A 24,072-nucleotide genomic window follows, 5' to 3' on the forward strand; every position below is an offset into this window, starting at 1 on the left:
CCAGCTTGCCGCATGCCAGCCATGGACCGCAGGCTTTGTCCTCCGCAGGGTGGAAGCGGCTCGCTGCCCGTGGTGGGATGGGATGGGGCCACTGCTCTTCCTGGGATGCTGGCGCAGCTTTCCCAGCCCCAGCTTCGGGGTGGGATGAGGGTGCTGCGGGCTGCGAGTGCCTCCTGCATCCTGGCTCTCTCCGAGGCTCCTCGCCGTGCTTGGGCTTCATCCTCATTGCTGCACTAGTGGTAAAAAGAGCTGGGGCTTCCCTTTACAAACTCCCCTGAAGGGTGAACTGCCCAGCTCAGGTTATCAAGTCCCTGTAAAGTCCTTTGCTTGAGGCCATCTCCCTGATGCTGCAGTTCCACGCTCCAAGCAGTGGATGCTGAGTTCCTTTCCTGTAGCTGTGGCCTGAGCTGGCAGCCCCCTCCAGGTGTTGCCCGTTGTGGGCAGGGGAATCTGGAGCTGAGGGTCGGGGTGGGCACTGAGGATGATGCTGCTCGCTGCTCGCGAAGCAGCTGGAGCCGGTGCCCTGCAGAGCAGCCATCTGTGTTCGTCGGGGGCTGTTAACCATCCCGGGAGAGACATCCTGAGGTTGTTTCTCTGCTGCCGGGAATGAACGGATGCTGGGAGACACTGGGGTACATGAGGAGGTTTGCAGCTGCAGGGTGGGAGGACGGAGAGGGGACCAGTGCTGTGGTGCTGACCCAGCTTCGCCAGCATCCTCGACAGCCAGAGCCAGGCCTGGCGCAGGAGTGAGTGCAGGTAACATCTCCTGCCTGCTGATCCTGCCGGTGACATTGCCTGGCCCTCCCTGCAGCTGCATGCACGCCACTGCCTAAACCTGCTCCTTCAGAGCCAGGGCTCCTTCCTCAGCGCTGCTGTCTGGCCCCGGGCTCTCAGCCTGATCCTGGATCTTAAAATACAGCGAGTCATCGAAGCAGAGCCGCTCGGGCGGCCGGGCCAGGCAGGGCAGCCGGAGGGCGGCACCGGTGAGCAGCCCGGCGAGCAGCGAGGCACCGATGGCCACCGCCAGCCCCGCTGCCTGGCACAGCGCCTGCCCACCCCCCCCGCGACCTCCCCACTGTCCCTCCACCACATCGCTGGCATTGCCCCCAACGGGGGACAGCTGGAAGGAGTGGGACCCGGAGGTGTCCTTGGACGCCACCAGGACGGCCACGACGCTGGCTGCGGCGCCGAGGATGCCGGGCAAGCCGTGGAGGTTGTGGATGCCGCACTGGTCGTGGAATGTGAGCTTCCTCCCCAGGAGCGGGGTGAGGAACCTGAAGCCGAGGACACACACCACGGCCGAGAGGCTGCCGAGGGCAAGAGCAGCCACTGGTGGCATGGACATGTCGGCCACCACGCCGATGGCCACCCCGCCGGCCAGGCTGCCGTTCTGCAGGTGGCCGGGGCTGAGCCTGCCGTCCCTCTCCAGCAGGCTGGAAGCCACAACAGTGGTTATGGCGCTGGCACTCATGGCCAGGAGGGTGTTCAGGATGGCGCGGTGCTGGGCATTGCCCGGTTGGCAGAGGACAGCCACGAAGCTGGGCCAGAAAACCCAGAGGATGAGTGTCCCCACCAGGGACATGAGGTCAGAGCGGGATGTTGGGGTCTCCTTGGGGTGCAGTGGCTGCTGCTTTGCCCTGAACAGAGCCTTGGAGACACCGAGGCCAAAATAGCAGGAGAAGACGTGGATCGTGATGGTGCCACCCACATCCTGGACACCCAGACAGGTGACAATGACCCACTCGGTGGCGAGGTAGACGGGGATTTCACAGGTGGCCATGACGAGCAGCTGGCAGGGGCTGGCCCTCCCCAGGATGGCCCCCACGGAGATGAGCACTGTCACAGCAGTGAACTCAGAGATGAGGAGTTTGTGGAGGTCCAGGTGGATCTGGCCATGGTGGAAGTGGTGGAGCAGGCCCTGCAGCACCAGTGCCCACTGCATGGAGAAGTTGAGCAGGAGGAAGTTGTGGGTGAGGGCACTGAACCCATAGCGGGGCAGGAAGGTCAGCAGGAGTCCCAGCCCCACCACCAGCATCACCTGGATATCCTGGAAGAAGGGGAAGATGCTGTAGACCTGGTTGGCCACCAAGTTGGTATCCTCCTCCTGCGCTGAAGCCTCATCATAGGCGACAAAGAGGGCAAAGAAGAGGAGCAAGGCACCCTGGAAAAGCCCCAGGAAGAGGGGCAGGAGGCGACGGGGATGGGTGGAGGGTGGCAAGGCCATCCTGGAGTGGGCAGGAGGGGATGGTGGTCAGTGGTCAGCAGGGCACTGGTGTAAGATGACAGCCCAGCAGCACTTCTGGGGTGAGCTCTGCTTGCTCCTACATCGGGGGTTTTATGGCCATGGTTAACTTTTAACCAAAGATCTAAGTTTATGTGCCAGAAGAGGAGGGGTTTGCCCCTCCCTTCTTTAAACACAACACCCATAAAGCCACATGTTCTTGTTTGGCCACTATAAAAGTGGACATGAGGGGCATTATGATTTTGAAGGGAAACAAGAAAAACCTGAGGTGGGGCAGACAAGGGAGAAGGAGTTTGATGAGAAGCTGGCCAGGGATGGCAGTACCATGGCACTCACCCCCATTTAACTTATCCCCATCCAGGAACAGGGACCTCCCTGCTGCAACCCTGAAATGATGCTGGCAGCTCAGACAACCCCAGCTCCCGGTCTGGCTCTTCCACATCCCTCTCCAGGTTGGCTCTGGCACTGCCACCACCCCATTCTGTGGGATGATGCACGTTTTCCTCATCCACCACTTCGATTTTGAGAAGCACTATAAAGCTCCAAAGTCAGGGTTGAAAAGATCCTTTTCTCACAGGTTTGCATTGGCTTAAAAGGCTGGAAATTCATTAACAATTAGCGCGCGAGAAAAACAAAGCCCAGAGCAGCCAAGCAGCTACCCCGAAGTTTCTGGGTTGCTGCTTAGTGTGACATTTTGCCAGTGAATGTCTGGAAAAAAAAAATTAAAAAAAAATATATGAGAACCACAAGAACAAAAGGCAGAAGGGTTGGTAAATATTTGTTCCAGAGAGGAGATATTTTTGTGCTGTCCCTGATCTCAACACCCCTGCCGCGGGCGCTGGCTCCGCGCCGCTCTTCGTCATTGTTACTGGAGGATGAGGCAGGCGAGGGCGCAAAATGGGAAACAATTGTTGAATAATCTGCGCGAGGCTCCTCTGCCAAACCCTCCCCGGCCATTTTTCAACCCAAAGATGCTGGAAATGGGGGCAACAGAGAGGAGGAGGTGGTGCTTTGAAGGCAGTGCCTTTGACGGGTGAGGAGGGGTTGTGTTGCACCCAAGCCATGGCCAACGGCAACAGAGGGGTGGTGGGAGCAGTGGGGGTTTTGGGATGGGAGTCCGGATGCTTTGTCTGCCCCTAACATGTCCCTGCTGCATGGCTGGTGATGCTAATGGCAATGGATGCTCCTATGGGGATCCCTCACCCAAGGAAATGTGCGGCTGGGGTCTTCACGGTGCCATTCAGCTCTCTCTGGTATCCCTGGGGTGGCTGGGGATGGGATGGGATGGGATGGGATGGGATGGGATGGGATGGGATGGGATGGGATGGGATGGGATGGGATGGGATGGGGTGAAGAGGCAGGATGCCCCTATTGCTCCTGCCTCTGCCCACACAGGGGCATAGCCTGACCTGCCTCCCGTGGCTGCTGCTGGCTCCCAGCTCCACCAGGCAGTGACATGAGGGACAAAGGGACCCAGGCAAAGCCTCCCCCACCCCTTGCTGGTATAAAAAAGGCAAACAAGGGGATTTCAGCCCTCAACTCCTCATCTGTGACTCTTCGCACACCATGCCAGCCCATCAAGGGGATTTTCATGGAGCCAGCCTGGTGCAGTGAAACTTCTTTGGTTGACTGTGGGTGAGATACAAGCAGAGATGCTTGGAGCAGGTTGTGCTCCTGGGATGGAGGAGCTGGGCTGCTCTTACAGAGCTGAGGAAGCATTTTGGCTCTGGATCAGCAGCATTTGGGCTCCTCTCGGTGTGGCCAGAGGTGGGTGCTGCCCGCTTGCTCCTCTTCTGCTCCCCACAGCATCTCAGCCTGCCTCTTCCCACTTTGGTCTGGGGTCTTTTAAAGGTGTGGTTATATCAAATGCTGAAGAGAAAAGCTATGAAACAGGTCTTTTAAGAAACAGAGTGCTTGGAAGATTTCAAGGTTATGGCACAGTGCCTCCTGCAAGGAGGAGGAGGAAGATGCCGGAGGGATGCATCCTTCTGGAGCATCCCAACACTGCCAGATCTGCTGGAGAGGACAAGCAGCACGTGGGGAGATTTGGGATGTAAATGCCCTCCTGGATGTGGCCATCATCTCTGGCAAAGGGCAGAAGTGTGGGGCACCAGGAGGCTGGGGTCCCTTGCTGGACTCTGCAGGGTCAGGCGATGCTGGGGGGATGCACGGGCAAGCTCCTGTGCAGGGCTGGGCTGCCGGACTTGGTGCTTGGGGATGGGGTGTTTGAGGGGGTGGCAGGGCTCGGTCAGTGGGCAAGAGGGAGTTGCAGGCTCAGCAGGATGTCCTTGGACACATGATCTTTTTCCACCTGGAAATATTGCTCTGGCAGCACTTGGGGATTTGGGATGTTTCTCTGGGCTTCTGGGATTCCCTGTGACCCACAGCCCCTCACATCCCTACCAGCAGCACCCTCAGCACTGCCACATCCACAGGGCCAACCAACACCACATTCCTTTGATGAGCTGTTGGGTACCACCACCCCCTTCCCTTGGGAAAAGTCCATCCTGTGAGCTTTTCCACTTCCCAAACCAGATGAGGCACAAAAAGCAGTGATGCCCAAGTGCTCCCCAGGCTGAAGACCCCACAGCTGAGAGGGGGGAAACTCCGCTGGAATGCAGATTAAAAAATAACCTTTATGGTGCCCATAAAAGAAGGTTGAAATTCCAAGAGGTTGCTGGAAAGGTGAAAGTCCCCCCCAGCCCTTGAGCACCCCTGAAGGCAGCGAATGATTAACCCTACAGTGCAGGGTGCACCACTGGGATGCCACGGTCCCTGTGGGGAGAAGGGCCAATCCCTCCAGTAACATTTTCCAGGCACACCGAGTTTTCTCTTGGCACCAAAGGAGAAGGGATGGAGGAAGCATCTGGCAAGGGCCTGGGCAGCGGGGAGGGAGGGGAGCATTGAATTCCACCCCCCACATCCCCCCTTCACTGGGGGAGGGCAGTTGTTTTATGGCAGGAGGACTGGGGAACCATTTTAGCAGGATCCACGCTGGGACTGCTGGAGGAGTTCCCCGCTGAGGGCTGGATACAAAGAAAAGCTGAATTAACCGAGGGTCATATAAGGCAACAGGATCTGACAGATCCGAGCCAATATATGCTGGCAGCAGCCAGTCCATGGCACTGTGAGAAACACTCCTGCAAATTTAACAAATCCCCATGGTCTAGAAAGTCATGTACAAGAAATTACTAATGAAGGGATCTAGTCATATCTGGATTTCCAGACGTTGGTCATGCTCCCACCGCGTTCTGCAGGCCATATAAGTACATGGATCTGAATCCTGAGTGCTGGAGACCGGGAGGATTGTTACGATCATCTTGCCTGACCTCCTGCGTCAGACGAGGGCTCCCGGCGAGGAGGGGATACCGGGCGCTGGCGGCTGGATTCTGCGGCCGTGCCGGGCTGGGGATGGATGGATGGAGAGAGAAACCTGACGGAGAGCAAGGTTTGGGAATGCTGCTGTGCCAATCGAGTAGTTGGGTGCTCCCATCAGCCAGTGGTGATGCTCTGGCACCCAGGTGGGTGCTGGGGACCCACTGCTGGGCGGGAGGGAGCAGGAGCTCCAGATTCATCCCTGCAGGGCAGCACCGTGTGATGGGAAGAGACTGCTGACAACACCCTCAACCTTGGCATCACTCTTCAACCGGCTGCTCCCTCCAGCCTGGAGCACCCCAAAATTCCCCCTTCCCTAAAGACCCTGCCAGAAAGCCGGGCTACCTGCACAGCTCTGACTCAGTTCCATCCCCTCCGTAGGTCCTGCACAACCGCCCTCCTGCTGCCTTAATGAGCCGGGAGTGATCACCGGGAATGTTTGCAGAGCTCCGGACCAGCTGTGACCCCGCCAGCCCCGGTGCCGGCTGTCAGGCGGCGGGCAGGGGGCCAGCCCCCTCCTCCCCAGCCCCTCGCAGCCGGGTCCTGCCGGGTGGGGGGGACACAAAGCCGAACAGACGTCACCCCGGCATCACGCGGTCCGAGTGGCCTTCTCCATCTTGTTAGCACATTGTGTAACACAACATGTGGAGGCGCTGGGACCGCACACGCATGAACTCCCCGACAGCCCAACCGGGGGGAAAAGAGGGAGGGGGGGAAAAAAAAAAAAAAAAAAGAAAAACCCAAGAAAAAGAAAAAAAAAAAAAAGGAAGCAATTTAAGCTTTGAATCTTTCTCTTTAAAATGTTCTCATGGCTTCATTAGAATTTGCAGCCACAGAGGCTTTGAAGAGCATGGTATAAGGAGTGAAACATCTGGAAAAATTAGGATTAATGAAAACATAATTCCCAAGACTAAAGGAAAGATTAAGCCTGCGTTACCACTTGTGTGTTCCACAGCTTTTCCCCAGCTCGTAACGCTGAACTTATTAAATCGCCCTGAGCTGAGTTTTCCTTTTCTCTCTCCCTCCCCTATGGAGCCCAATGGAAGTGGCTGATGCCAAATGTAAGGATAACGAACTGTGCTGGCCAGCGCTGCCGTGAGCGCACCCAGCCCTGGGCCCAGGTGGGCACCCACTTCCCAGCAGAGCTGCGAGGGGTCCCTGGGCAGGGGTGGGGGGTCCCGTGGGTTCTGGGGTGGTCTGCACTGGGCTGGTGGGTGCTGTACCCCGTTGGGGCTGCACCTGCTCCTGCCTGGGGTCCTGAGCAGGATGGGGACTGAGCAGCTTGTGGGATGGGTGATGCTGGGGAATTAAAGATAAATTAATTAATGCCCTGCTCTGCTGTTGGATGCTTGGCCGGGGTGAGACTGAAGTGGCCCTGAGGTGCTGGTATCTCTGGGTGGTGTTTCTGTGAGAGCAAGGGTAGCCCTGGTGATGTGCCATGCTGTGCCATGCTGGGCCATGCTGTGCCATGCTGTGCCATGCCACACCACTCCATACTGTGCTGTGTCGTGCCATACCGTGCTGTGCCACACAATTCCATGCTGTGCCATGCTGTGCTGTGCCTTGCTCTGGCACCACCCCTGCTCCAGGATCCGGGCTGTGACCGGGGGCTTGGGACATGCCAGCCCCATGCCAGCTGGAAGGGTTTGACTTTGCCACTGCAGTGCTGGAGGGTACTGGGGGGTCACACTGGCTGTGCCAGCCCCTGTTCAAGCCCCCTGAACAGTGCAGGCCTGGGGTCTTGGGCAGCTCTGAGTGGAGCTCAGCCACACTGAGGGACTCTTTAGGGAAGTTGCTCTGGGGTGACACACCCTTTGTCCCTGTAAAATCCCACAGCAAATCCTCTCTGTTGGGGCAGTGATGCCACCAGCAAGTACTGCTGGTGGGTTCCAGCACTGGTTTGGGAGGGTCACATCGGATGTTTGTCCCTGCAGCTTCATCACCACAGAGGCTGATCTGCACAGATGGATGGGTCTCGGGTCAGAGTGCGTCCCTCTCCAGACCAAGAGGCCATGGAATCGTAGAGCTTCTTGGGAAGAAGGAAAACAAGGAGAGCTCATTCCATCATGCTCTCATCCATCCCCCCCAGCTGGACACTGCCAGCTCCACACCTAGGCTGGCTGTGCTGAGCAGCCCACCACAGCGACCCCGGCAGCTGGAGCCAGCAAACAGCTGCAGCCCCCTGCAAGGATCGGGATGCTCCGCGGGATGAGCACAGAGAGCAGCACCTGTTCTGTGAGTCTCTGCTGGGATTTGGGTGGGCTCTTGCCTGCTGGATGCTCCCCACGACATCAGGGTGAGGGAATCAGAAGTTTTCTGCATCCCCTCCTTGCCCGCTGCCCCGGATTATGCCAGGACTGCATCGGGATGGGGCCAAAGGTGTGTTTTGTGCCATGCGCGGGAGAACAGGGCTCACTTGCCCCAGGCCTGGTTGAAAAAGGCTGCTTTGCCCCACACACGGAGTGAAGAAGGAGGCAGCGTGCCCAGGCCACTCCCCAAGAATGGGAGGCTCCCAAGGGACTCAACGGGACCCCTCTCTCACTCCTTCCCACGCTGCTGTCCCGCTCAGCTCCAGCTTGTTTTCCAGAGAGGAAACCGGCAACCTTGCTATTATTTTTTTTTTCTAATTTTTTTTTTTCTTTTTCTATTTTCCTTTTTCTCCCAGTGTGAGCGGCGGGGCCCAGCTGGGGGGCAGCGGTGCCGGGTGCCGGCGGGCGCCAGGTGCCGGCGGGGCGGCGCGGGAGGTGCCCGTCGGCCGCGGGGGGACAAAGCCGGCGGCGGCCCGCGGCGCTCGAGGCCGCATTGTGTGAGCGAGGAGGAGATGGATGAAGGTCACATCCTGCCACTCTTCCGATGCCCGGCACCAGGAAAAAGCTGCGCTTTGTAAATATAAAAATAAACAACAAACTCTTCCCCCCATTTACCACCTTCCCCCCACCCCAAAGAAAACAACAACAGCCCCCGCGGTATCGCAGCCACCTGCTCGGGGAAGTGATTTTTCATATAGGCAGGAAACGGGGGTCTAATTAAATCTGGGGTCAAGAACATAAAGGGAGAACGGAGTTTATTTAGGAGTCCTCGAGGAGGGTGGGAGGGGGGTGCTCAGCAGGGCTGTGGGGGAACCACAGGACGGTGTTTTGGTGGGGCTGGAGGGGAACCTGGGAGTGTTTTGGCCGCAGGGTGGGTGGCAGGGCATCACCTTCCTTCTGCCAGCGGGTCCAGCGTGCCACAGCGGACAGTGGTGGCAGTTCGGTCCTCACCAGGGCAGGGATGCTCCGGGGGACTCCCCACTCTCCCTGTCCCCCTGCGGGTAGAGAAAGGAGCCCGGGGAGCGTCACGCTCAGACCTACAAGAGTGTCCCCAAGCCTTCAGCGAGATCATATGAGGTTCCTGTTTCACAAGACGGAGGATGGCATTTCCATTGTGCTCGCCGGGGATGTGTTGCAACGGGGCAGCCGCTTCCATCCTTTGTCCTCCTCCCCGCAGAGGAGGAGTCTCAGCCTCTGCCAGGGTCACACCCTGGCCCCCCCCAGCCACCAAATTTGGCTCCACTGGCCGCGGCAGCCCTCCTCGCCTGGTCCCGTCCGCAGGCATCGCCCACCGCCAGCGCTCTCCGGTGCCTCCTCGCAGCCACCGTGCTGGATGCCCTCGGCCGGGGGTCCCCACCAGCTCAGGGACACTCCAGCAAGGTGATACCCACCTCGAGCCGCTCCCAGCGCTGATCCTGGGGTGCTCCTGCTGCCTTCCCCTGGCCGCTGCAGGGCTCCTGCCCAATTTTCACCACCAATTAGCAAACTGACCCCAGCAAAGCCCAACTGGGGAGCCCTGGGTGATGCCCCGGCCCCTCTCCCATGCCCGCAGCGGGCAGCTTCCAGCTTTCAGGAAGCACTGCAGAGACCTTTGCCTTTGGGTCGGGTGCTCCCAGCCTGGACCCGCTTTCTATTCCCCAGCAGGGGTGTGCCGAATATAAAGTATCACAGCATTGTTATGAAAAATAATTCAAACCCACCAAAAAGGCCAGCAGCAGATGGAAGGGCGAGATCGGAGCAATCCAGGCTGGCTGTAACCCTTCGTGGGCGGGGAAGGCAGGGCATGCAGGGGACCAGCACCCACATCCCAGCTCTGCCGCTGGTGCTTGCGGGTGTGGAAGGGAAGGTGATGCGCTGAAAGTGTCCCAGTACAGACTGTGGGCAGGACAGGGAACGGTTTCCCATGGGAAAGGGGGAACTCGTGCCTAGGGGCTCATAAAACAGTGGGGGTTTTGGACAGGCTTTAGGGATGCTGGGATCCCTCATCCTCAAATTCCCGCTGAAGGATGGGACGTGCAACCTGGGCACCGCTCAGCCTGCGGGCCGCCCATCCCCACCCTGCAGCAAGGCGTCAGGTCCCTTCTGTGACCACTGATGGGACGCAGGTGCCACCCACCACACTGGATGTGTGTCCTCTCCCTGCCGCCGGCATCCCGCCGCCGAGCCGGGTACCAGGGGTGGCGCAGGGGACGAGGACGCGTCCCCAGCCGCGGGCCTCGCTCCAGCTGGGCGCTGTTTTGTAAGGACTCCTGGGCCTCTGCGGCGCAGAGATAAGCCCAAGAATTCGCCGTCAGTTCCAAATATCCCGTCCGCTTCCTCCCGCCGTCCTCGCCGCCGCTCCAGCCCGCTTGTCTCATTTCCGCAGCAGCGTGCTGGGGAGCGCTTCCTGTTTTCCCCCCGGCCCCGGGGCGGCGGCGGGGGGCTGAGGGGCGCGGGGAGGAAGGGCAGGACAATGGGCGCAGGTCGGGACGGGCAGCTGCCCATCGCCCGGGATGGGGGTTCCTCGGTGGCCCGGGATGGGGCTGGGAGGGAGGGGGAAGGCGGATAGCAGGTGGCAGCAGCGGGGACGTGGGTCCTGGGCTGAGCTGAGATTGCGGATGGGGTTTCTTTCCTTTCCTTTCATGATTTCTTTTTTTTTTTTTTTCCTTCAAGGGCTTTGCTGTAAATCAACCCAAGCTCCCTAGAGAGCATCGTCTCTGTGCCGCAGTGGGAGCCCCTGCTCCAGCTGAACATGAGGACAGGAATTAAGCCGGGTGGAGCACAGCCCTGGGTGGGGGGACCCTGCCCTCTATGGGGCAATGAATCGCCTCGCCACAAGTCGCATTTTAGGGTCCCTCCAGCCAAACCACCCACCACAACCCTCTCCTCCCCAGCCACAGTGCGGGAGAGCAGCATCCCCACGGGACTGCCACCTCCCAGGAGCTGTGTCTCGGAGCAGGGGGTTCGGAGGTGGCTCCCCCATCCCAAACTGCAGCTGTGAGAAAAGAGGGGTCCACTTCGGGGCTCTGCTCACTCGGAGCCCAGCAATCTCCTGCCACAGGTAGGACCAGCCAGTGGGCAGCTCTGTGTCCCCCTGTTTTCGGGGCTCCTGCCCCCAGGCCTGGGCCGAGTGTGAGTGTTTACTTGGTGTCTTTCTCACCGCTCGCAGCGTGGCAGGAGTTATTCAAAGGCAGGCGGAAGCAAGCGCAGCAACTGAAACAACAATGAAAAGGAAACAGAGCTCGAAAAATTCTCCGTTCATAAATCAACTGAACTGCAGGTGATCCCTGGGCAGGAGCGAGCTGAGGAAGAGACACGGCTCGGCTCGGCATGGCCAGCAGCCAGGCAGGCTCTGGCCTCCCAGGCAGGGTTGGGGGAGGCTGGGATTTCCCAGGGTGGTCCCAAGTGATGCTGAGGTCGGTGTCCATGTCCCCAGGGCTGCACATTATGGCCTTTGAGGCAGGTGAGGTGCAAGCGTCGCTGGGTTTATTTTTATTACAATTTTTTTAATGCATCTAGGTGAGAGAGGTGAAGCTGTGTGGGGTGGAGTGGGTTTGTGGGGTCAGCATTGCATGCACATGCACAGGTATGTGCCTGCTTTCCAGGCCAGAGGAATGCAAGAAGCCCAGGGATGTGATGGAGTGCAGGGACCTTACCACAGCCCCTCATGGCCAGCAGAGGGGGGGGACATAGTAATTTTGGTGCTTGAGGGGGTGCAGAGCAGCCCCACTCTCTTTATTCCTCTCCACATTTGCTTTTTGGGTTGAAATCCATCACTTGCAGAGAAGCCAAAAAGTTGTGGGTGAGCATGGCTCCAGTCTGTGGCTGTGCCATGGGAGATGTTGGGGTTAATGGGAGATGATCCAGGGTTCTCGGCAGCATCAGGTCGTGGCTCCTTGCTGGGATCTCATAAAGGCTTTTTCCTCCTTAGGAAATAGAGCTGCCAGATTGGGACAGGCCTCTGGGTGCTGGCAGCATCGCTGCACAGGCAGGGGATGGGCATGGGTGGAAAAATCTCCCCCTCCTGCCTCCAGTTGTGTCTTGCAGCATCTTGCTCCAGGCAAGATGGGGGCCAGTTTGGACAAACCAAGCTGTCCCCTCCTAGCTGTCCCCTCTGCCAGGTCCTGTAAGCTGAGACCCAGTCCTGGGGACACCAAAAGGAACTTGTGCCTTTGGGACCAGTGGATGGACCCAAGGACCAGGCTGGTGGCAGTGGGCTGACCTTACAGCAGAGGAAATGATCCAGTCATGTTCCCTGCACTGGGAAAGCCAGGAGAGATTGCATGTCCCCCTCTGCTGCTATCCGTCCTCCCTCCTGTGATTTCCCTGTCATCTTGTCTTTTGGCAGAGCTGGAAAACTGGGAGACCACCGTAAATAAATCCTGTGTCTTTAAGCCATTTTGTACAGTACAAGAAAATGCACTCGTTGAATTACAGCTTTTTAATCAAATACATGTAACCATGTCACTTAAAGTACTCGCGAAAAGCAAGGGAAAAAAAACCCCAACACAATTGGAAGAGCACGATATTAAAACCAGCTGCCTGCTTACCCCCACCACAGTTAATAGTTTTTGAATGTTCTGAATGAGAGAGAAACCAGAGCCAAGCTCCACTTTCATGTCCATCTTTCTGATCAAACCCTGTCAGACGGGGGGGAGCCGGGCAGCCTGGCACAGAGGTGGGGGATGTGGGCGGGCTTCACTCCCTTCTCCTGCTGCTTTGCCCATCCCTTTGGGCATTCTCCCCATGGTGATGGGATGTGGGAGACCACGGTCTTCCTGCAGGCAGAGCAGTGCTGCCTGACCAGGACCCAGCCTGGAGATGGGAGCACAGGTTGCCCAAGCTATGTGGAGGTGAGGGATGCTGCTCTGGGACATCACCACCATGTTTTGTGTCCCCTCCAGACCAAATTCAACCCAGTTCTACCTCTTTATGCTTCTTCCTGCAAGTTGGCATCGCCGCTGGTTCCCCTGAGGCACTGCAGTACCGGCAGCATCCCCTCCTCTGAGCATGTCAGTGTGGTGTCACATCCCTGTGCCCTGTTCCCTTGGGACACACATGCCAAGACCACCTCAACGTCTGCCTCTGGCCTCGCTGGCCACCGACCCCCCTCCCAGCACAGCCTGCCAACCACCCGAGCTGTGTAGTTCCCCCACAACGTGGACCAATGCTCATTAAGCATGAGGCAGAGACCACCAAATATGTCAAAACACACTTAAAATTTATTGTTTCATACCATAAGTTTGAGTCTCTTGAACGCCGGCCAGTGTTTCTCCCTCTCCGCGATGGGGCCTATCTGCTGTCACTGACGCTTCGCGTACATGTATAGCCCGCTTGCTTGCTGGCTTTTTTTCCCTCCCCCTTCTTTCTTTAAATGCAAAATACAAACAATTGATGGAAAATGTACATTTGTTCCATATGGGACGGTCGGAGTGTGGAGAGGAGCCAGCAGAGGCATTTTTAGGCAGACTCCTCTCTCCAGCGGATGGCTGGATGGCTTCCCAGAACGGCCCCGCGCGGCCTGGCCTGACTCTCCTGACGAGGTTTAGAGGCTCTGTGACACTCCCATGATGGTGGGGGGCACGTGATTCAGTTCCCTGAAGGGATCAACCCCCTGGGCTGCTGAGCACAGGAGGAGGGAGATCTTTCAACCAAAACCACTGTAACATCCCGGAAGGGTTGAGCTCCGCTGCGCAGGAGGCGGTGGGGAAACTTGCTTTAGGACTTGTGTAGGAAGTTGAGTCAGGCTGGTTGGGTTGTGTGGGGTTAGGTAGGGTCAGCTGAGTTGGTTGGGAGTGTTATGTTGGGATAGGCTGATTAGGTCCTTGGGATATGTTACATTGGATTGAGTTTGGTTAGGTTGGGTTACGTTAGGTTGTGCTGGGCTGTGTTCGGTTGTGTAGGGTTGGGTGGATTGGGTGGGTTGGGTTAGGTTGTGCTCTCAGTTGTGTTGGGTTGTGTCGTGTTGGACTGGATTGGATTAGGTGACCTCTGGAGAACAATCCCAACCCTTCCTTGACCCTTTGGCCTCCGGGTACATCACAGCATTGCCAACTCACCTCAGAGCAGAAGCACAAAGTGGTTCTGACAGACATTGTGGGGCTCAGTCAGCTCAGAGCCAGTGAGGAGAAGAAGCCCCCAAACTCCCCCATGTCTCACTCAGTGAAAGCCCAACCTGCCTCCTTCACAGGGACCTGTCCTCCTCACAGGGACCCTAGCACCGTGCTGAGTGAGCAGATGTTGGTGTGGGGCCTGGGCCTGGGGGGCCAGGGGCTTGTGGTGGCCCTAAGGCAGGGGAAGGAATGCGAGGGTTGGTGGGGGCAATGCTGGAAGCTGAGGGGACACAACCAAAGATCCATGAGGGATGTAGAGGCTGAACTTAGCAGCAAGAAAAAAGCTAAAGAGTTTCAGGCTGTGCAAATTTCCCGGGGCACATTAAGGACTCCTTGCTGGCTTATTTTCTTTTCTTTTGCAAAACCTGTAACATTTATGATACCCCAACTCCTGTTCCCTGCAGGCAGCTGCCCTCCTCTGCCTGCAGAGAATTCCTGCTGCTGGGAGCAGAGCTGGGGAGGGCACTCAGCCTCACCCGAGTGTTCCTGCTGCCCGGCAGCTCTGGGCATGGCGCAGAGGAAGCGAGGCCTTTCCTGTCTGCAAGGAGCACTGAGATTTCCAAACATTTCCTTTCCCAAACTGAGCTGCAAAGAAGAAAGTTGGGGAAGGCTTGGGAACTTTGCTTCTGCTTGACCAGGAAAAGTCGTTCTGGGAACATTTGAAACCTTTCTTTGCATTTCAACCTTTTCCCTTTGGTTAACCTCCCACCACAGAGTGCTGTTACCTCTCCAAAGCCTTTGCCTTCTGTCTAAAAAAACTGGAAACTTTTTTTTTTTCCAATGCACTTTTTCTCGAGTCAGGAAATGTGTTGGAGCTGTTTCCCACAAACAGGTTTGGTTTTGATGATTTTTTTTCCTGGAAGAGGGGGGAAAAATATAAATCCCATCACTTGGTCTAGAGCAGCTGCCTGGTGCCACAGCCAGGAACCGGCACTGGCAGCATCTTCCTTCTCCCACAGATGCCCCCACGCCGAGCACCCAAAACACACAGACCAAGAGGCTCTAATTCCCTGTTCATCCCAGCCAGGATGACTCCATCAAGGCTGTTGTGTCAATGTTCCTGCCTCGATGGTGAGCTCCGGGCTGGGATGGCTGGGGCTGCCCCGGAGCGGCCGCTTGCCACCCTGTGCATCCCGCTTGCCCCCAGCTGTGCCGCAGCCTCAGCCTCAGGAACGGTGAGCCTGGAGCTGAGCACTGCTGGGCTGGGCTGACTGGCACATGAGGTTTTAATATTTGGGTAGGTGATGTCATCGAGTGCTCCGTAACGCTGTAAAAAATCCAGAAGGTCTATAAAGCTGATCCGTGAACCTCCAGCAGGACACACACACACACACACACAGAGGGGTGTGCACATGGATACACACATGGATACGTGGACATGGACGAACACATGTGCACATGGATGGATGCACACATGGAGATACACACAGGGATGCACACACACGCATGGATGCACCTACATGTGTGTACAGAGACATCTCCACAGACAGATGCATGCATGGATACACATGGAAGAACGCATGGATATGCATGGAAGAACATGTGGATGCACATGCAGGCTCAGACACACAAAGGGGCAACAAAAACAATGCACAAAAAGGGGCAGCACACACGTGCAGAGATGCGCACACGTGGCTACACACATGCACACACACCCCCACCCAGATCCAGGCATATGGATACCGAGGGATGTGAACACACAAATGCCTGCACACACGGATAGTGCACACAGGGATGGATGTGAACACACGGATAATGCACACAGGGATGGATGTGCACGTGGGTGCACACAGGGATGGATGTGCACACACCCTCTCACACTGATGCACACCAATGCTTGCACACGTACAGGTTTGCACATGGGATGCACACACAGTTGCACACATGGGTAGAATCCACTGCCCCACACCCCGCAGGGGACACAGAGAAGATGCCACCTGCCCATAAAGCCCAGGTAGGACCTAGCATCGCCTCCCCCTTTCCCTGCATCCTGGGAAATCCAGCAGCATGGGCTGTCAGGTTTTCCATTTACCTGTCAAGTACCTTCTCCATATTTCTGCTGTAACGACCTGCTAAAAGCCCTTTGCTCCTCCTCCCCAGCCCAAAACCATCCGGCCCTGAGCTTTGGAGAGATTAAGTCATAAAAATCGGAAGGGGCTGTGCAGTAACAGCCCCAGCCTGAGCCATAACGGCAGTGAAATCATCCCCAAACTATGTCAGCTCCAGCCATTTCCAGTCCCACGTCACACCTGAGCCACCGGCATGCAGTGAAAGAAAACACTGGGGGATGGTTTCCTGGCCCCAGAGTAGCTGTATGGGGACAGGGGCAGGGGAAAGATAAAAATAAAATGTATGTTAAAAATATATAAAAGTAACATATAAAATATTGAAAACATTAAAAAAAATTAAATATACAAAAATATAAAAGTAAAATCTAATGTATAACAATAATACAGATATATGTAGAACTAATATATAAGATACAAAACAAGACATAAAATTATAAAAAAAATATGTAAAATAAGTGGTGTGGGTAAAGCCCATCAAGGAGCCAACACCCTTTCCAAGTACCAGCACCTCCCCCAGGTTCAGCTGAGCCCTCTGCCCTCCTGGTGGAGCTGGATCACCCCCTGTGCCTACCAGTCTCACCAAACTTTGGATTTGGAGGGGGACAAATCCTGTCCTGGCCATGGCTAAACCATGATGCTGCACCAGTGACACTGGAGAGGCACCTGCCCAGACCACTGCTGGGTCTCTACCAGCACAAAGAGGTTGGTTTGGGACACTTTTTGAAAAAGTTGATGTCAAAACAGTGAGTTTAGGTGAAAAAGGCTGTGTGGAACACCAAGTGTTGGTAGGAGGTGGCATCCTTCGGAGTCTGGCACAGGTCTTTCTGCCTGCTGGTATCTGCTCTGTTTTTTTTTTTCCCTCTCTCCTTTCTCTTCTCTTTTGTTTCCCTGTGACCTGGGGTAGGGCTGGCCAGGGAGGTGGGGCTTTCACAGTCGGTGGGGCTTCAACATGGTGTATCTTTGGTGCAGTTATGGATGGGAATGACCATCCGTTGCAGCTTTCAGTACTTACTGGAGCCCCACAGCAGCGTCCTGGGGCACGAATCACAGAGTGGGTTGGGTTGGAAAGAACCTTAAGGGTCATCAAGTTCTAACCCCCTGCCATGGGCAGGGACATTTTCCACTAGACCAGGTTGCTCCAAGCCCAATCCAACCTGACCTTGAACACTTCCAGGAATGGAGCATCTGCAGCTTCTCCAGGCAACCTGTGCCTCACCACCCTCTTTCTAAAGGCTTCTTGTATCTAATCTAAAATGACCCTCCTTCCGTTTAAAAACCAAGGAGAGCTGGCACAGCCTGAGCCATGGGGAAAGAAGGGAATTTCTGCTGCAGAGAAGTGACTTAACATTTGCTCCACGATGCGAGGGACAGTGGCTCTCCCCAGCACGGCAGGGCAGCTGGGCAAGGACCGGCCTGCTCACCGCTGCTTTGAACCACAGGAAGTGACCGCATCCATGCTTGGAAGGTACCTGGAAGCTGGGGGCTGGAAAATAACTCAGGGCTTTCTTCTTTCCCCCCTCCCTCATCTCCTTCCTCCCAGGCTGCTTCGGGGAGCGGAGCGGGATGGAGCCCATAGCCGGCTGCTTCCTTTCATAGTCATCGGCGGCGGCACAGGATGCTTCTCATTTGGTGTTGTGTTTGTTTGCTGCAGCGCGGGTTCTGGCACCCGCCGGGCGCCCGCCAGCCCTCCCGTGTAGGTAGTGAGGTCATTTTTCCATGTATTCCCCCTTTTTACATACTGTATATGGAAAGACAATGAAGCGCCTTTGTGGCGTTCCATGGGAACGCGTCGCCAGCCCCCAGAGTGGTCCCGTTTATTAGTGCTTCACATTCAACAACAACAAAAAAAAGTGAGTCAGGATTGAGTCCTGTTAACACTAATGTGAAATTAATTTAGGAGAAGCTTGAAAATTAATGTCATTTGTTAAATATCCATTTCCCCTAAAAGGCAATTCTTTGCCAACAACAACAAAAATCCTCTTCTTCTATTCAATTTTTAAATTTTTTTTTTTTTTAAACAGCCTTTTTTGGCGATATCAGCCTGGTTTAAATCACACAGTGCTCAAGGAACGGATGCCACCGGGTTTTAAGCAACAGATTGTTGTTTCTCCATTTCAAATTGAACAAAAAAACTCCCTGTAAATCATACAGTGATTCACAGGAGGGGGATGAAGCTCCAGCAAAGCACCAGCAGCTCTGAGCAGGATCCGGCTGGGCATGGTGATGGCTCGGCAAGACCTGCCACTGCTGGAGCTGGGAAGCAGCCAGTGAAGGCCAGGAGGAGGAAAGGCTCCGGTACACGGAGTTTTCTTCCATGAGGGAGAAGGTGTCGGAGCAGCCTGGCTCTATTTTTTGGGGGTTTCATGGGAAAACAGGCTGAGCCATGGGGACCGCGCATCGATGCGCTGCCAGCCTGCCAAAACAATGACCACACCAAGGCTCATTTCAGAGGAGGATATCACATGTTTTATTATATTTTAATCTGAGAACAGCTGCTTTTCCTGCTGGGAGCATCTCCAGGCGGCACAGCGCGGTGCTGTGGGGTTACCGCCAGAATCCCTTCCCATCCCTTCCCATCCCATCCCATCCCATCCCATCCCATCCCATCCCGAGCCACCGTCCCGTGCCGAGCTGAGCAGAGCCGCGCTCGCGGAGCCCGAGGCGGCTGACAGGGCGGGCGGGCAGCAGCTTGGAAATTAATACATTTGCCAGGTTGTCAAAACATTAATCAACGGATACAAAAATCTGGAAATGGTTGGGACAACATGTATTTGCGGAAAATATGTGTTCACACAACAAGCACACAAGATGGGAACAATTATATGAAGATGTTTTAATAATTAACCAGAATAAAACAGTTTGCTCTCCGTACAGTTCTAGACAATAAAAGTGTTTGCAGTCATATTTTTCTTTTGTACAAAATTCCAGTCAGTTGTTCCTCAATATTTACATTATCATTCCATTTTCACAAAATATCTCCTTTTTCCCCCACTTCCTTTTTTTTATCTTTAAATCCAGCTTTGCTACATAAATGCTTTAGATCTCATGGATATCCCTTGATTTCTTTTAAAAAGTCTAATAAAAAAACCCAAAAGACATTAAATACCATTTTATATATAAAAATGCTTAGTAAAAATATAGTTTTGTTGCCCAATTAAAATATATTGCTGAGAATACAGTAAAAACTGTCCTAAAGCCCACCCCTAATGGGCGCCGACTCTTTAACAGCCCTGGCAAAGTCTTTCTAAAAGCTTTTCCCCCCTAGAAGTTCGCCTGTCCTTGGGTTAAATACTGGGGACAGGTCACTTTGGCTCATCCTGGTGTGATTGTTTCAGGCAGGATTTACTGGAATTGGCTTGAAAATGCCCCTTGGAGCTGGCGGGAGCTGGAGCTGTGCCCTGCCGAGGGCTGGAGCGGGGAGCACGGCGGGGAAAGGCGTCTATCTGTGTTATATAGTTATACGGTATATCAGTGAGTTCAGCATGGTCTGTCTCTAAAAAAATTTAAAAAAAAAATCAAAACAAAAAAGAACAAACAAGAAAGCGATGCATTTAATGAGATACTCTAAATATGATGGAGCTTGTGGTTAAAGGAGGATGGCTTTTTGTTTTTAGAGGAGAGTCGGGGCTCTCCTGGTGCGCGCATTGGATGGTGGGGTCAACCTAACCGGTGATGCAGGGGCTATAGTAAACAGCACTGCTGGCATCGGACAGGGCGGATATCAAACTGCTCTCCTCGCAGGAGATGCTTCTAGGAGTCACTTTGGACAGGGAGACATGGTAAGGGAGGCCCGAGGCTTCGGGACGAGTCCTGCTCATGTTCAAATACTGGTCAAACTCGTTGCGGTCAACGTCTGTCCAGAGCTCGGTTTGGTTCAAGTGATCCACGCTCTCCATGTGGTGGGCTTCAGGCGGGGGCGACAGCTGGCCCAGGTGGGCGGAAAGCCCGTTCTGAGTTCCCGAGCACATCTGGTTGTAGTAAAGGCTGGAGGGATGGGGAGTCCTCATGGCGTCGGCCAAGTGTGAGGGGGTCTGCGCGTAGGGCACGGCCACGTCCCGCCCCATGCACTTCTCCTGGGGAAACTCCATCTGGTGATGGTGGTGGTAGCCGCGAAAGGGCATCATGTTGCAGTCATCCTGCATGTGCGGAGGGAAAAACGCCGGCTCGGTCTGTTCCAAGACATCCAAGGGAGACATCTCAGGAGTTGGCAAGCCATAGTTTTCAATATCCGACCCCATGGAGTGGAGTTCTCTGAAGTGGTTAAGTGGGGGAGGCTGGGGGTGGCCCGGCTGGCTGCCGCCATGGTGACTCATGCTGAAGTTGTCACTGCAAGGCTGGGAAAGGTTATGCAGGAGGATATTGGGTTCCATCCTCTTGATTTTCTTGGCTTGCTTCTTTCTCCTTGGGCGGTACTTGTAGTTGGGGTGATCCTGGAGATGCTGGATTCGCAGTCGCTCTGCCTCTTCCACGAAGGGACGCTTGTCGCTGGCGCTCAGCGCTTTCCACGATTGGCCTGGAAGAGGATAGAGAAGCTCTGTGAGAGCGGCTCAGCCACCTGGCACTGGCCAGGACATGGGGACACCCAGGGAGAGGCAGAGGGGTGAAGGGCTCCCACAGATGGCTTGGCACCTGAGCGGGGTCTCACTGCTGGCACAGGAAAGGGCTGGGGAATGGGTTCCCAAGCCAGGCTGTTCCCTTGTCCCAGCAGAAGGCTCGGGCAGTGCCCAGCACTTCAGTGCTGTGGGACAATGGGGGTACACGGAATGGGAACCCCTCTGCCAGGGCTGGGGATTCTGCTGCCTCCCACTGCCCCTTGGTACAGTCCACAGTCCCTGCTTCCCTGCATCCTGCATCCACAGCCCGCAGCTCTGCAGACCAAATCACCCATCCCAAAAACTCACAGCACCGTATCCTGAATCCCATATCCCCACACCCCGCAGCCCTGTGTCTCTGCATCCTGCTGCTCTGTCTGGCCATATCCTGCTTCCCGTAGTCCCGCATCCTGCAGCTCCATTTACCCATATCCTGCTTCCCGTGTTCCCACATCCCGCATCCTACAGTCGTGCATCCCGCATCCTGCAGCCTGTATTCCCATATCCTGCATCCCTGCAGCTGTGTACCCCTCAGCCCTGTATCTCTGCATCCCACAGCCCTGTTTCCCTTCATCTTGCATACATGCAGCTCTGTATCCTCACATCCTCACATCCCACAGCCCCATATTCCCACATCCTGTAACACCACATTCCACAGCCCTTGATCCCTGCAGCCCTGTATCCTTGCAACCTCAACTGGTAGCCCTTCATCCTACATCCCTAAAGCTTGTGTCCCACTGCTCTTTAACCTTGCAGCCCATAGCCCTGCATGCCCCAGCTCTGTATCCCACAGCACCCCATCCTTGTATCACAGGTCCTGTACCCCATACTCTTGCAGTCTGCATCCCGTAGTCCTATACCCTTGGAGCTGGGCTAGCAGAGCCCCATATCCTTGCATCCTACATCCCGCTGCCACGTATCCATGCAGTCTGTATCCCACAGCCCTGGACTCTCACAGCGCGCATCCCAAATCCCTGTACCGCTTCATCCCACACTCCCAGCCCTGAATCCCAGCAGTGTATATCCCTCACTCTGTATTTCTTCATCCCGCTGCCCTGGACCCCTGCAGTTCGCATCTTCAGCCCTGTATCCCTGTCTTGGACTATCAGAACCAAACCCACCTATCCCTACACCCCCAGCCCTGTACCCCGACATCCTGAGCTCTGTAACCCTGCATCCTGCAGCCCTGCATTCTTGCAGCCCACATCCCCAGACCTGTACCTCTGCATTCCCAGTCCTGTACTTCCACATCCCTGCCTCCTCAGCTCGATACCCTCCCCATGCCACAACCCTGTACTCTTGCAGCCTGAATCCTCATCCCCACATCCCCATGTCCCCTAGCTCTGTAAGCGTGCATCCCACAGCCGAGTACTCTCGCAGCCCGCATCCCCAGCCTGCACCCCCGCGTCCCCGGCCCCGGAACGCAGCATCCCCGCATCCTTAGCTCCATACTCCCGCATCCCCAGCCCCTCAGCCCTCCTCCCGCTCCACTCCCGCTCACCCAGCATCTTGCTGAGCACGGCGTTGTGCAGGTCGGGGTTCTGCTGCGCCAGTCGCTTGCGCTCATCCTTCGCCCAGACCATGAAGGCGTTCATGGGCCGGCGGATGCGGGAGTCCTCGGCGGCCTTGCCCTCGGGGCGGCCGGCCGGGGGGCTGTATCCATAGCCCGGCTCGGGGCTGGGCGTGCGGCTGGGGGCCGCGCCGGGGGCCGCGCCGCCGGAGCCGGGGCCGAAGGCGAAGCCGGGCTCGGGGCTGGGCGTGCGGCTGGCGGGGGAGGCGGCTCCCGGGGGGCGCGGGAAGGCGAGCCCGGGCTCAACGGCCGGCACGGCGGCGGTGACCCATGAACAGTCGCCCCGGGGTTGCGATATCTCCTCTCGGCAGTAGTTAGACTCAGATATATTCATTCCAGCTGGACAGCACTTTGTGTCAGACCCGACCGGGTGCCGGAGAGAGAATCGGGTCCTGCCGCGTCCCACCGGGTCCAGCACCGCCGAGCAGCCGCCCGCCGTTCGCCTCCCTCGCCTGCCTTCGGGGGACTCGGGCTCGCCTGCGTTTGTTTTGGTTTCTTTTCTTTTTTTTTTTCCTCTCTTTTTTTTTTATTTTTTTCCCCCCTTTCCCCCCAAAAAAAACTTTTGGGATGATGCTGGGCTGGAAGGGGCAAAATATAGCCGGGCTGGACCAATCAGCGGGGCGAGGGGAGGAGGAGGAGGAGGAGAGGGAGAGGAGGAGATGAGGGGGAGGAGGAGGAGGAGAAGGAGGAGATGAGGGGGAGGAGGAGGAGGGAAGGGGGGCGTCCCCAGGCACCAGCAGGAAGAGCCACCCGGGGAGGGCCGAGCTGGGACCGGTGTGGACGCTGCTGCCCCGTTCCCTTCTGTCCAGGGAGGAGGGTTGTTAAATTTTTCTCTGACTTCTTTTTTTTTTTTTTTTTTCTTTTCTTTCTTTCTTTCTTTCTTTCTTTCTTTCTTTCTTTCTTTCTTTCTTTCTTTCTTTCTTTCTTTCTTTCTTTCTTTCTTTCTTTCTTTCTTTCTTTCTTTCTTTCTTTCTTTCTCTTGGTCTTTCTTTATGTCTTCTTTGTGTCTTTTTGTTTTCTCTTTGCGAGGCCCTTTTCTGCTCCCTGTGCCCTGCCCTCGCCCCCCACCACCCGCGGTGCCGAGGCAGGGAAGCGTTCAGCTTCGCCTGCCAGGCTGTGTGCAGGAGCACAGGGATGTTCAGGGCTCGGCGTTTATTTTTCTTACGACTGACTCCGTGTGTGTGTTTTGGCCAGCGTTCCCCATCCGGGGCTGGGAGCAGCCCTGGGGTGAAGGCAGGGGTGAGCCCTCTCCCCCCAGCAATTTTCTGTGGGAATTTCAGTGTCAGGCAAAGAAACTGCTCCTTGAGCTTAAGTGCCGTTTACATGAAAAACGTTGTATTTTCTAGGGACTGTGGAGGAATGGGGGGTTCAATGATCGTAGCTAAACCCAGCCTGTGGAGATGTTGGGGCTGGCACGGCTGTGCCATCACTGCACGTCTTGGGCATGGCTGGGTACCCACAGCACGCTGCCATCAGCTGCCACAGCAAAGCAGCACCTCCCCTGCCACCAGGTCACTGCTCCGCTTGCTTGGCTGCCATCCAGCAGGGATTTGCAGTGCCAAGGGTCAGGCTAGGTGGTCTGAAAGTCCTTCCTGCCCTTGGCACTGGGAGTTATGAATTCTGTGGGATCCATTTGCAATCAAGGAGATTGGCTGGCACAGTGTGCCTGCCCCCTAAAATCCCTGGGGCAACTGGGCTGACTTGAAAGAGATGTCCCAACTCCGGGTAGCTGCCCCCAAGACCTCTCTGGCTGTGGATATGCCCTAGACCCCAGCCTGAAATGTGAACCTCGGCGTTAGGAAGACTCGGGGCACTGGGTTGCG

The 24,072-nt window shown here is 56.0% G+C and overlaps 1 protein-coding gene and 1 pseudogene across 1 annotated transcript; both read right to left on the reverse strand.

Moving 5' to 3' along the window:
• Positions 1–829: 829 nt before the first annotated feature.
• Positions 830–2,224, reverse strand: LOC138121193 (ammonium transporter Rh type B pseudogene; annotated as a pseudogene).
• A 16,672-nt stretch (positions 2,225–18,896) lies between these two features.
• On the reverse strand, positions 18,897–22,791 carry SOX18 (SRY-box transcription factor 18). Its single transcript, XM_069033948.1, has 2 exons — positions 22,181–22,791; positions 18,897–20,600 (listed from the first exon to the last, which is right to left on the reverse strand). Exons 1-2 carry the CDS (start codon positions 22,581–22,583, stop codon positions 19,750–19,752), a joined length of 1,254 nt encoding a protein of 417 aa, XP_068890049.1. The 5' UTR covers positions 22,584–22,791; the 3' UTR covers positions 18,897–19,749.
• Positions 22,792–24,072: the final 1,281 nt, after the last annotated feature.

This window comes from Aphelocoma coerulescens, chromosome 20 (genome assembly GCF_041296385.1).
Source record: "Aphelocoma coerulescens isolate FSJ_1873_10779 chromosome 20, UR_Acoe_1.0, whole genome shotgun sequence".
Lineage (NCBI taxonomy): Eukaryota > Metazoa > Chordata > Aves > Passeriformes > Corvidae > Aphelocoma > Aphelocoma coerulescens.

Coding starts and splice junctions, on each gene's coding strand:
- SOX18 (XM_069033948.1), bottom strand. CDS start 22,583: ATGAATATATCTGAGTCTAACTACTGCCGAGAGGAGATATCGCAACCC. Junction 20,601..22,180: donor CGTGCTCAGCAAGATGCTGG/GTGAGCGGGAGT, acceptor ATCCTCTTCCAG/GCCAATCGTGGAAAGCGCTG.